Below are 14,089 nucleotides of genomic sequence, written 5' to 3'. Positions count from 1 at the left end.
CTGTTATCATCTCCAATGCCCTGTACCAACACAGAGCAAAGCAGCTATCTGAACGCTACCCCAACAGAGGTCGATTATCTTGTTAATAATTTCACCTCCTCACTACGTACGACTCTGGATACTGTAGCTCCTGTGAAAACTAAGGCCTCAAATCAGAAGTACCTGACTCCGTGGTATAATTCTGAAACACGTACCCTAAAGCAGATGACTCGTAATCTGGAGAGGAAATGGCGTGTCACAAATCTAGAGGATCATCATTTAGCCTGGAGAAATAGTTTGCTGCTTTATAAGAAAGCCCTCCGCAAAGCCAGAACATCTTACTATTCATCAGTGATTGAAGAAAATAAGAACAACCCTAGGTTTCTCTTCAGCACTGTAGCCAGGCTGACAAAAAGTCAGAGCTCTTTTGAGCCAACCATCCCTTTAACGTTAACTAGTAATGACTTCATGAACTTCTTCACAAATAAAATTTTTATCATTAGAGAAAAAATTACCAATAATCATCCCACAGATGTAATATTATCTACAGTTACTCTTAGTACCATTGATATTAAGTTAGACTCTTTTTCTCCAATTGATCTTTCTGAGTTAACTTCAATAATTACTTCCTCCAAACCATCAACGTGTCTTTTAGACCCCATTCCTACAAAACTGCTCAAAGAAGTCCTGCCATTAATTAATTCTTCGATCTTAAATATGATCAACCTATCTCTAATGATCGGCTATGTACCACAGGCCTTCAAGCTGGCTGTAGTTAAACCTTTACTCAAAAAGCCATCTCTAGACCCAGCAGTCTTAGCTAATTATAGGCCAATCTCCAACCTTCCTTTCATATCAAAAATCCTTGAAAGAGTAGTTGTCAAACAGCTAACAGATCATCTGCAGAGGTTTATTTGAAGAGTTTCAGTCAGGTTTCAGAGCTCAGCACAGCACAGAAACAGCTTTAGTGAAGGTTACAAATGATCTTCTTATGGCCTCTGACAGTGGACTCATCTCTGTGCTTGTCCTGCTAGACCTCAGTGCAGCGTTCGATACTGTTGATCATAATATCCTATTAGAGCGATTAGAACATGCTGTAGGTATTACAAGTACTGCGCTGCAGTGGTTTGTATCATATCTATCTAATAGACTCCAATTCGTGCATGTAAATGGAGAGTCCTCTTCACACACTGAGGTTAATTATGGAGTTCCACAGGGTTCAGTGCTAGGACCAATTCTGTTTACATTATACATGCTTCCCTTAGGCAGTATCATTAGAAGACATAGCATACATTTTCACTGCTATGCAGATGACACCCAGCTCTATCTGTCCATGAAGCCAGATAACACACACCAATTAGTTAAACTGCAGGAATGTCTTAAAGACATAAAGACCTGGATGGCCGCTAACTTTCTGCTTCTTAATTCAGATAAAACTGAGGTTATTGTACTCGGCCCTGAAAATCTTAGAAATATGGTATCTAATCAGATTCTTACTCTGGATGGCATTACCTTGGCCTCCAGTAACGCGGTGAGGAACCTTGGAGTCATTTTTGACCAGGACATGTCCTTCAACGCACATATTAAACAAATATGTAAGACTGCTTTCTTCCATTTGCGCAACATCTCTAAAATTAGAAATATCCTGTCTCAGAGTGACGCTGAAAAACTAGTTCATGCATTTATTACTTCCAGGCTGGACTACTGTAATTCATTATTATCAGGATGTCCAAAAAACTCACTGAAAAGCCTTCAGCTGATCCAAAATGCTGCAGCAAGAGTCCTGACAGGGACTAGAAAGAGAGAGCATATTTCTCCTGTTTTGGCTTCCCTTCATTGGCTTCCTGTTAAATCCAGAATTGAATTCAAAATCCTGCTCCTCACATACAAGGTCTTAAATAATCAGGCCCCATCTTATCTTAATGACCTTGTAGTACCATATCACCCTATTAGAGCGCTCCGCTCTCGCTCTGCAGGCCTACTTGTTGTTCCTAGAGTATTTAAAAGTAGAATGGGAGGGAGAGCCTTCAGTTTTCAGGCCCCTCTTCTGTGGAACCAGCTTCCAGTTTGGATTCGGGAGACAGACACTATCTCTACTTTTAAGATTAGGCTTAAAACTTTCCTTTTTTCTAAAGCATATAGTTAGGGCTGGACCAGGTGACCCTGAATCCTCCCTTTGTTATGCTGCAATAGATGTAGGCTGCCGGGGGATTCCCATGATGCATTGAGTTTTTCCTTTCCAGTCACCTTTCTCACTCACTATGTATTAATAGACCTCTCTGCATTGAATCATATCTGTTATTAACCTCTGTCTCTCTTCCACAGCATGTCTTTATCCTGTCTTCCTTCTCTCACCCCAACCGGTCGCAGCAGATGGCCGCCCCTCCCTGAGCCTGGTTCTGCCGGAGGTTTCTTCCTGTTAAAAGGGAGTTTTTCCTTCCCACTGTCGCCAAAGTGCTTGCTCATAGGGGGTCATATGATTGTTGGGTTTTTCTCTGTATCTATGAAGCGCCTTGAGGCGACTTTTGTTGTGATTTGGCGCTATATAAATAAAATTGAATTGAATTGAATTATATTGTGCTAACATAGCTGTGTCGCTAGCGGTCACGTAGCACATCATTATATACCAGCTAGCCCAACTTCAGTAACCCTACAAACGTCACTGCTGTTTAGTTTTCTGTCTTCATTTATGCTGGAAGTGATAACAGAGCTGTACGTTTGAATTTGTTTCAAAACCCCGCAGTCAGGACATGCTATATTGTATTTAGATAGAAGCTAGCGAGCTAACTCCCTGCTAACTTCTAACTCCGTTAAATGTCATAAATTCCGTTTTCATAGATGCCTGGATGTTAAACTCAATTGTTACACCTGGTAGAGGAGAAGGCTGATCATTTTATTAAAGATGAAAGACTTTAGACAGTTTTTCAACTCTCAGTAATGCCACAGTGATCGTTTGATATATGGACCTGCAGCGGAGTTTAGACCCAGACACGGCTAGTGACGTCAGACTGAACAACCGGATTGTCGGGCATAAACCGGTCCGTGGCGCAAAAAAGGTTGGAGACCGCTGATTAAGAGGACCCGAGGGAAGCTCGGAAAGCTAAGCAGAAGTTATTTGGAGAGTGACTGCCGTTGGTTGAAAAGAGAGTTTAAAAAAAAAAAAAAAAAACTTCAGTGGTGTTGCACACTATTTTATATTATTTTTTTAAAGTCATTGTTAACCCTTTAAAGCCGGTCAGAGCAGCACGCTCCGTTTTGCGTAACTATTGTTAAATCCCTGTAGAACCTGAACCGTGTAAGCTAGCGCAATAATTTGTTTTGCATATGAAACCGGAGGAGTTGTACTTACATCTGATGCCATCAGCTTGTCCTCGGTCACGGTTTCCTTCCACATATAGCTTTGCAAAAATTGCATAAAAAGCGCTTGCAGGAACAAAAACATAATATTCCAGAAACACGCTTTGCCGTTCCTATCAGCTGTTCGTAACACTTCCCACAGTGAAATGATGCACCTGCTGTTTTCTTTGCAAATTTGCATCATAGGATTGTTTTTTGTTTTTCCTGCAGTATATAAAAATTGCTGTATCTCCAAAATAAAACTATGAAGACACTCAAAATAAATTTCCTGTTGTTGTAAACTATTTTTTGCAACTTTATTGTATTTAAAGTTTTGAGGGATAAACCTCTTAAATTTCTCCAAGTAGAAATATATGTAAACAAAACAAAAGCGATTTTCAATTTTTTTTGTAGTTTATTGCACTTTTTTGCAATTTATGTAATTACTATGGACTTAATGCATACATATTATTAAAATATGGGCTATAACAGTTGTATTGATGTATAGCAACTTGAAATGCTCCCACAAATGGCACTACAGCATGTAAAAAAATAATAATAATAATATAAGCTCTGGTGGACTTGGTTCTATAGTAGGTCTTAAAGGGTTAAATAAATATCGTCAAATAATCGTGATCTCAATTTCAGTGAAAATAATCGTGATTATCATTTTTGCCATAATCGAGCAGCCCTAATTTGACTGACATCCAACACAAATATTTTTCAATGCTCTCTCCAGCTTCTTTCTGTTGCAAGGGAAGGTTAAAGAAATAAAAGGCTGGCTTCCACATTAGTGCATATCTGTGTCTGTGTGTGCAAGAAAATATCAGCTAAAGACCAAATAAAGAAATAAGCACATACTTTGTTAAAAGGAGAAGTGGAGATAGTAATATCTTAAGACGTTTTACTGAGTATGGATTAATTAGCTTGGACCTCATCTACACTGGTAAAGGAGGAGCACACAGACCTGCAGTCATTACACGAGCCTACGTCGTGCTGTTTCTGATCATGTTTAGATGATGCATATATAAGGAGATGACTAGTTCTCTGTTTCTCCCACACTCATGTCTCTTTCTCACCTTCTTTCCTTCCAGGTATTTTTCCTCTTGATTTCCCCCCTTTCGCGGCCCCTCCTGGTGTAGTCTGAGTAACTGTGATAGTCTGAAGATAGTTCCTATCTTCAGACTATCACAGTCTGTTTCCTATCAAACTCCCAACTATGACCAACTCAATAAGGGGCCATTGCCCAGTCAAAACAACTCAGCATCTGGTGCTCGTCACTATCCACAGGCAAACATATCTTGGATCAGCTGCAGCCAGACTATTAGCTTCATGCTAATACTAGCACAAACATGTGGAGAGACACCAGGAGAAGCTCTGTCATCAAATGGATTTTATCGAGAAATACGCTTCAATCAAATTTTAAACAGAAAGAAGCTGTCATCAGTGAGGTGTAGTAGCCTTTGTTTCTCTACAGTTGTGACAAGAGTCCAAAGTTTTGGATCTAAGCAGCTTTTTTTTCTGTGCTGTGTCTCAGTTTCCAGTTTAAAAACATCCAACCGAGCCAATCCTATCACATCAGCTACAGAAACACACTGGGGGCAGGGACTTTATCAGATAAGAGTGATAAAGCCATGCCCAGAATTGCTATTACAATCAAATACCTGCTAAATGATATTTGATTGTTGTAGCAATCAATTAATAAAGAGACATTTTTGGTCTAATGTACAGGTATTTGGGTCCTGTAGTGTTATTGGGACATTTAAACATTTTGTTTAGTCACACTGCTTGTATAAGAACTAGAAAGGATATGACAACGTATTCTGAAGAACAAAATAAAAGTCCCATTTTAAATGTGTGTGTTTGACACAGTCAAACAAGAAAACAGCAGTCATCGTTATATTTACCACTTGTCATTTAGAGATTAGTGACCTTTCGCCACACTCCCAAATCTACATGCTGTCTTTTGTGTTAATACAATCCGTCAGCCGCTCTGTGACAGCAGATTAATGTTCAGGTACAGAGGCTTGATGATAAAAACATACAAGGAGAAAACACGACTAACTTCCACCAAGCCTGTTACCCTGGGAGTCGCTCCACAGTCATCCAAATAACCAGCTGCAGCTCACATGCTGAATCCAAAATGAGTGCATGTCTTTAAAAAAAGTCTAAAGTCTCTTTACCACATGTTACGGCTAAGTACAACCGAGCAGCATACTCCTCTTCCTCCTCCTCTTCCTCTGAGTTAGGCTCAGGTATGTTGGCTAACAGCGGGTTGTCGTGGGGATTAGCTGACTGTGGATGTGATTGGTCAATGACAGATGGGCAGGAGGGGGAGGGCATGGGAGAACCTATGAAAGACCACATGAAAGAAAAAAGGATGATGAATGTGGAGAATGAACAAAAGTAACATCTTTGAAAAAGAAACGGCTGAACAATGAAGTATGGTGACGCTCGCTGATGCTGTGTTACACACACAAAACACACTGACAGGTGTGTGTCTTTGTACTACACAGTAAAACAATAATACAAGTGATCTTAAAATTCATCAGTTCTGTTGTAAGAATATGTGAGCAGCAACAATTAAAGAGCTCATGTGCAGCGTCGCTTCACTGAGGTGATTAGACAGGATGGTCAGCACCACGTAACAAAGGCTCCGGTGCTGCGCCTGCTCGAGACCAGTCTCAAAACCAGCTGTGCATCCGTTTGGTAACGTTGGCATTTAGTGACTTCTGCTTGGGTGTGTACACATTAGTGTCTGTGTGTTTCATTCAAACAGAGAACTCGTCCACATTTGGAATCCATTCAAACGTGTATTTAAAAAGACAAAAGCACCCTTCATTAAAACATTTCTGGCTATTCAGACACAAATGTGTTTGTTTCTAAATCTCACTCTCACATTAAAGTGAAATACAAACTCAGTGTTTGCTTATTTGCAGAAACAAAGCTGCAGTCTTGTTTGGCACTGACTGCAATTCACCTTTCTTAAGATTTCCCACCTTATACACAGCAAAGCTGCACAACGATCAACACTAACAATGGGCTGTGAGCTCAGCTCATGATGGTTGAGCTTCGACACAGAAATGCCCTCCTCGACTCCCCAACCCCACCAGCCTTCCTCCCTGTCCAGGATGTGCACATCATCACCTTTCAAAGTGGCCACTGGCCTGCAGGTGCAGACAGACTTGAGTCCTGGCCTGGGAAGGAAGCTCTTCTGTGTCACGAGAACTGTAACACTGTGTCTCACCCGAGACTAAATCTGCCTGTGGAGGAAGTCGGTATATTATGTAAGACACAATATTTATTTTAACGTATTCACCAACAGTTTCTGCAACTGTTCGTACAGTGGGAGGAAAAAAGATTTGTTTGGCTGTACGTGAAGGTTCTCAGTCATCCAGGTCATCGTAGTCTCATCTGAGCAGCTTCAGAACTGGAGAAGCTTCTTGGATGAGAGAGGTGAAACGTCTTCCAGCAACTTAAAGAAATCCAGATGCTTTTCTGTCCAAGCTCCTTAGACGATTGCTTGCATAATTTTCAAGTCATACATTGATTTGCCTGTCAGTGAGTCAAATAAGTATTCCGTTACAACCCATCGAATATTCTCACTCTCACAGATCAATTACAAATAGTCAACCTAAACTCATCAGTTACTTCCATTCCAACCCCTGCAGCAGCATGGGCAGGACCTAAGAGCCGACATCGGGGACAAGACTGTAGAAATGCATGAGGCTGGACGGGCCTACGAGACAATCAGCAAGAAGCTTGGTGGAAAATCATATCGCAGTAGCCTTAGAAGAAAAAACAGGGCTGCGCTATGAATTCTGGGACACAGCTTCTTCTTCTTCGGGGTTTAACAGCAGCTGGCATCCTTGTACACGCAGTGCTGCCATCTTCTGTTTCAGTCCGTTATTACACTCTTAAATCCTGCTACTTATTCCTGCGTCTTTTGTGATCTTACAAAGCTTCAAACGACGCGTCGACTATTAAATCAGTCGTCGACGATTTTGATAGTCGACGTAATCGTGGCAGCCCTAGTTGAGAGCGATGCTGTCTGCATGGGACATCAGTGAAGAGGACCTTGTTGCTATAACAACTGACAACGGCCCAAATATTGTGAAAGCTGTCAAGCTCAATAAATGGACACGGGTGCAATGTTTTGGGCACAGGCTGCACCTGGCAATCGGTAAGTGTGTACATCTTAATATATTTGGGTGGTGACATCTGGTGTGTTTTAAAGTGACTTTAATTCTGTGCGTCATATTCAAAATTGAAAGTATTAATGTTTGAATAATGTTTATATAGGCATAAAATACTTAAGACTGCTGAGCAGCAGTGTATCCAGAAAGTTTCTACAGAAGACTTATTGTGAGCCAGTGTTGATCATGTTGTGCTGTGAAATGTAGCAAAATACATGATTTTTAAAATGTTTTATTACTGTGCCAACCCTTTTTAACTTTGTAAATTAAAGATCCTGCCTGAAACCTGACATGGTCAATATGCTTGTGTTTCTTAGCAAGAACCTGGAGTAAACACTACTCAGGTAAACATCTACAACAGTAGTTTGATTGAACCGCTCAGGATACCAAGTCTGCTGCTGCCCCTTTTTGAAGTGCCCTGTTCAAGCCCTGCCTAATTTTAACTATCAGTGTTCTATTGAAGTTTTTTGCAAACAGCACTATTTAATGTTTTTGTTTAAGAGTTTATAGTTTTCACGAGTCACATGGCAGTGCTTAGTATTTATTATCGTTTTTTCTGTGTTCAATTGTTTACAAGTTCTAGTACCTCAAGGCCTTAGCAGAGATAGGCCTTTGTCCATGACGACATTACATTTGCACAATCATTGTTTACTTTGTGAATAGCCAATGTGAAACATATTTATTATTAAACTATTTTGTTTACAAGGGATACACATTTTTTAGAGAGCATGGTTACATATTGTATCCTACACTTTTTATTTTGTTCAGTTAATAAATCTTAACCACTAAAAGTACTTACTACTATTGTCTTCATTTATTTTCAGTGACATTTTACAGTCCTTTAAAGTGGTAATAATATAATTGCAATGAATAGGTCTAGGGGGAATAATATTATCAAAATAACTGGAGGAACTATGCTGCCTGCCACAGCCCCATCAAATGAAGAAAACAAAAACGTTTGTTTCTTTGGCACTTGGGGTGGTTATCGTCCATTTATCGTTATCGAGGTTAACTGCTCAATTTATCGTGATATTGATTTTAGGCCATATCGCCCAGCCCTACTCTGATGGATCTCCATTTCTTACTCTATGATTCGTCAGAACAGTCGCAGTAATAAAACATAACAGCCTGCTTCCTTCCCATATTACAGTTTCTGCTCATTGCTTGAACACTATAAACCCATGCTTAGACTAAAGTAACACAACTTGAAGCTTTTGTTACCATACCTCAAACACATGTACCCCTACCTTAAACAAAAGTGCTGCTTTGCACTCTGGTTGCAATTATGCAACACACTTACTCCTTTATGCAACACACATGGTCCTGCATACTACACTCTATTTCATACATAAGACACTTCGTTCAAAAATGAAATTTCAGGGTGCCATTTGGAAAACACATGTATCCAAAATACAAAACACATCGGGTAATTGCAACCACTCAATACACACCTGAAGGCACCTACTTGCAAAACTGAACACCAATTAGCCAACCACAAAAAGCCCTCAGTTTAGCCATTTCAAGAACTTTGCAAGCATGGATGGAGGGAGAGCAAGAGGAAGAGGAGGAGGAGGTTGAAGAGGCCATGCACGGACCCATATTTCTGATGATATAAGAGCAACTTTGGTGGACCATGTCATCAACCACGGCCTAACTATGAGGGAAGCTGGGCAGAGAGTCCACCCACATCTAAGCCGCTTCACAGTGGCATCTGTAATAAGAAAATTCCGACTAGAAAACAGGTCTGTCTTCATCTCACTGCCTTCTACTCTACTCAGATGGTTTTCATAGTACTGTTCTACAGTTACCATATCAAGTGTACAACGTACTGCAGGGTGCTAATGCTCCTTTTGCAGCCAAAGTGGTAGTTTCTGTGAAACATACCATGATTACTTATATTGAAGTACAGTGTTGTACAGTGGATGATACAGTATATACAGTAAAGTACTGTAAGAAAAATAAGCAAACCGATGACAATATGTGGTTGTATTTCTCTAGAATGACCCGAAGACCTTCTGGGGGAGGACGCCAACGCCTGTTCACACAACGGCAGGAACTTGCCGTTGTGGACCTAGTGAGGGCAGACAATGCCATCCGTCTCCACCAGCTACGAAAGCAAATACTTGCAGACAGGCAAGTGTTCAACAACATAGACCATGTGAGCATCACCACCATCAGACGCATCTTGGGTAAACACAGCATCACCATGAAGCAGCTCTACAGAGTCCCATTTGAGAGGAACAGTGACAGGGTCAAAGGACTTCGAGCTGAATATGTACCAATATGCCTTCTGAATGAACAATGGAAATCAAAGACTGCAGTGCTTTATATAAAGTAGACTAGTGTGTTCCTCCTGCTCTGTAGGTGTTTGCATATGATGCAAGTATGTGTCATTTTGTCAACAGAGTTACATTTTGACAAAGGAATGTCAGGTTTTGACAGCAGAGTTTAGGTTTTGAGAGTAGAGTTTCAATTTGGTGCAGATGTGAATGGTATATTTCCCAGTGTTGTGTCATGTTTACTTGTGTTTAGGGTTTTGGCACAATGAGCAAAGTTTTGCAAAATGTGTTCAGGCAACGGGCAAAAACTGTAACACAGCTGCAATAACATTTTGACTAAAACCAGATAAAGACCCTACTCTACCTACCGACCTCTGTCAATACCCACATTAAAGTTATCCCTGAGTCACTTGCATCTAAGTTAGAAACAGTCCCTGAATAAGTCATAACGACCAAACAGGGTTCGTCAAAGGCAGACGTTCTACTAATACATTTAGAAGGTTATTCAACCTCATTAGCCTGGCACCGCGACGCAACGCTAAAGCAACAGACGAGATGCAGAAAAGGCCTTTTGGTCTTCCTTTTCATGGTTCATGGTTTTGGAAAGTCTTTTATTCATTGGATAAGAACTGTATATAATTCACCAAAGGCCACAGTCTCCACTAACAGCATCATATCACAATCTTTCACCCTGTGATAGGTTGAAATCTTGATAGGTTGAACGCTCAGCTTTTCAGCATCAACTCAATCTGCTGTGTTTGGAAGCAGAGCTGAGTATGACCCAAAGAACACTGTTTCTACAGCCACGCATGGAGCTGGAAACATTATACGTACTTCTGCTAAAGCTGCAGGATGACCTCACCACACTGAGGGTCCAACGGGCCACGACATGTACCGTTGGAAGATAACAGAGACGAACACAGCCAGAACACGGAATGTGGGACAGTCGTCAGGCATGACAATGACCCATTAAATGAATTTTCAAAATAAAAGTGCAGGGCTCACCATTTTGAGGACGTCGTTGTTGTTATGGACCTAACTTTAGTTTTAGACCGTTTTCTGTCTATCATTCAAAATAAATGTAAATTCATTTTGTTGTTAAATTCAATTTCAATTTATTTATTTATTTTATAATTTTTGTTTATTTGTCATCGTATTTTAAAAGGTTAAAACTCTGAAGGCAGTGGACAGCACATCTGCAGGCTGCAAGTGAGTGTGTGAAACTAGCTGCGTACCAATTTGATTATCATCTAAAGACAAATTCTATTGTTAGGTAAAGGCTACAGTATTGGAGCGAGACCCCAAAGACCCGATAATCCCCTATTATTAGCCTGAGGCAAAAGGCAAACAAGGGTTATAAATTGTTTAAAGTCTATGTCCTTCTGTCCTACGGTTCAAAGAAGCAGTGAAAAAAGGGAATGCACATAAAAAGGCATGAACTACTTACGTCCATTAAACAGTTAATGCCATCATGCTGCAAGCATCAAGTGCATTATAGTAACTCCAGCTAATCAGTGTCCACTGCTTTAACCAAACTTCAATATGTGGGCTCCAAATGCATTTATTACTTTATATGCTATACTGCATAAAAGTTATTTTGATTATAAGACCATACAGTGCTGTGTTTCATGTAAGAGCTAGCAGTGTTTTACACAGTGATGAGAAATGAGCTGTTTCTGAAAGGCTGATTGGACTCCACAGAACATGTGGCCTGGAGCCACTTCACAAAAATCAGATAGTTCTCTATACCGTTATACTTAATATAGAGCCAACACTAACCTGAGCAGAAAATCTGAAGGCACTTCCCACAGTACGATCACTCACAGTGTGAAATACAGGAAGTGGAATCATTACAGTTGGGTTAAGCAAGGACATCACACACATGCTAACTAGATAAAGAGCTATGCCTAAACATCACATAAGCATATCTATCTATCTATACACAGACTCACTATTTAAATAAAACCTTTGTGCACCTTTCCCACAGCCACTGAGATGTGAGGTTCAGACAAAATGAGACAAATTTGAATTCTTCTTGTCTTACAGCAACTTTGGTCAGTCAGTAAAACGAGTGCAGGTCAATCTGCCTCCCTGTGTCTCTGTCTCTCTGTTGTGCAAGTTTGTGAGATGGTGTCATTAGGGCTGCACGATTAATCGTTAGAAAATCGCGATCTCGATTCATGCTTATGTGCGATCTCATTTCCAAATGACAACGATTAAAAAAAAAAAAGAAAAAAAAAGACGACGACGATTGTACCGCATTTTGATCCGGGACGTACTCTGCATGAAAACAAGCGCTCACTCTTCCTGCTCAACAAATGACAAGGGCGGAGCCTTATACCACGTGATACAGAAGCTGTGCCGTGTGATGCTAAAATTAGCAGGAAAAAACAACAGCGAGCACGTCAGGGATGACGAGAAAGTGACAGGAGAAAATCCGTCCCGGTCAACCACCCAAACATCAATAACGGGAACCTTATACAGCGCTTCCCTATACCCGTCGAACTCCCGCAGGCACAAAGAAATTACGGAGGCTATCACTTATCACCTGACCAAAGATATGGCTCCCATCAACACTGTGCAAAACGAGGGATTTAGGAAAATGATCAACACCCTAGACAAACGCTGCACAGTGCCGTCCCGCAACTATTTTTCTATTGTTGCACTACCTGCTCTGTACACGCAGCGTCGAGCAACGGTGGAGACGGAATTTCAAGCAGTACAACATTTTGTTGTTTTTATGTTTATTTATTGTTTTTATGTTCAGTCTCAACTGTTACGAAGTTGATGTGCAGTTAATAAGTGCAATAAATATTTATACTGGAAAAGAAAATCGTGAGAGAATCGTGATCTCAATTCTAAGCCAAAAAATCGTGATTCTCATTTTATGCAAAATCGTGCAGCCCTACTGTCAGCCTTTGGTTATAGATGACTGTGAGCTGGTGAAAATCCACTCTGTGCTGGGCAAGGCAGAAAGACCTCAGCTACAATGTAACAGAAGCAAAACAAACAAACAACAACAGAAAAACAGCAGAAACCCACAAACACTAGGCTGAACAAACATTAGGTTTGGTGTCAACAAACTGATTTGTGCTACAGTGACCGAACATAAGCTGCTGTGTGTTCTGTGACATATAGAAGCAGCTTTGTGTAATAGCTGTAGCATTTTCATGTTAGAAAGGAAAGGAAATTTAGACTAGTCATAATATTTCCATCAAATACTCCAGTGTATAATCAGCCGACACAAATACGCACAGTACGGACGCACGCACACGTATGACGTCCGTCCCCTGGCAGCAGAGGTTTTGCTCATGTGGCCTTTGGAGGAATGATGTGTGTGTGGGGTATAAATTAGGCCTATCCATAGGGTACCACGAAACAAAGAGCAATATGTTGCCGTCTCTTTCCACAGACACACGGAGCAGCCGCACAACCAAACACTTACCAGTCTCTCCGAGGCAAACTGGGAAATGTAAACTGGTGAGATTTACGTCACAATACTATGTTCTTGTTGTTTCTGGAGTAGTTTAGTTAATAACTGCCTTTTTAAATTAATGATTTGTAATTGTTTTCTTCGTCACCATGGCAATGAGGCTCAGGTGGATCAAAACTCTCCTGAAAACCAAACAAAAAAGGAAAAACTTCACAAAGGAAGGCTCCATCCACAGGCTGAAACCAGTTGCTCTCATATGTTTGACAACAAAAATGCATAATTCTGTTCAACTGTCCTGTCTCTTAACTTTCAGCTCAGCTGCACAATAGCTTCATGTCAGCGATTATCAAAGATAATCACCTCAAAATCCAAAGCATGCCAAGTTATATTAATGTGCACCCCTCATGGATGCAGTCACACAGCGACCCAGCACAGTCACACAGGGGCTCAGCTACTCTCTGACATCCTAGTACATAGGTACACATGCTCAATCATCCAGGTAAGTAAATCCCAAAAGGTGGATCCTGTTCATCTGGACATAGCGTTTCATCATCATCCAAGTGACTTCTCAGCTGACTGCAGGTTTCCCCAACCTCATTAGTATGCACGGTCATTTGCATATATGCATATTAATGAGCAACACACTGACCTCATAGCCCATTGTTCATCCAGTTGGCTAGTGTCAGTCATCGTGCAAATGTACTGTTTATCAGGTTGGGGAAACCTGCAGTCAGCTGAGACTGATGCAGTCACTGGGTAGAAGTAGAAGAGTCATGTTGATGTTGAAAGAGTAACTTGCTCTACATTACGGCTGAAAACAGTCGACCATTGAATCCAAAAAATATCCAAAAATAAGTTGGCCTTTA

At 40.7% G+C, this 14,089-nt stretch overlaps 1 protein-coding gene across 12 annotated transcripts in view; it reads right to left on the bottom strand.

The window, feature by feature from the left end:
* LOC113024783 (teneurin-3) overlaps positions 1-14,089 on the bottom strand; it is a 439,740-nt gene that overhangs the window by 217,510 nt on the left and 208,141 nt on the right. For 9 of the 12 annotated variants that reach the window (XM_026172107.1, XM_026172108.1, XM_026172106.1 and 6 more), the window contains one exon: positions 5,499-5,666. The exons of the other annotated variants lie outside the window; for them this stretch is intronic. In XM_026172107.1, the coding sequence (XP_026027892.1) occupies positions 5,499-5,666 (168 nt within the window). The remainder of the gene's footprint in view (positions 1-5,498; positions 5,667-14,089) is intronic. 12 annotated transcript variants of the gene reach the window in all.

The sequence above is a fragment of the Astatotilapia calliptera genome, chromosome 6, assembly GCF_900246225.1.
Source record: "Astatotilapia calliptera chromosome 6, fAstCal1.2, whole genome shotgun sequence".
NCBI lineage: Eukaryota > Metazoa > Chordata > Actinopteri > Cichliformes > Cichlidae > Astatotilapia > Astatotilapia calliptera.
The sequence above is the reverse complement of the archived record's forward strand: the minus strand, read 5'-3'. Positions and strand labels throughout refer to the sequence as shown.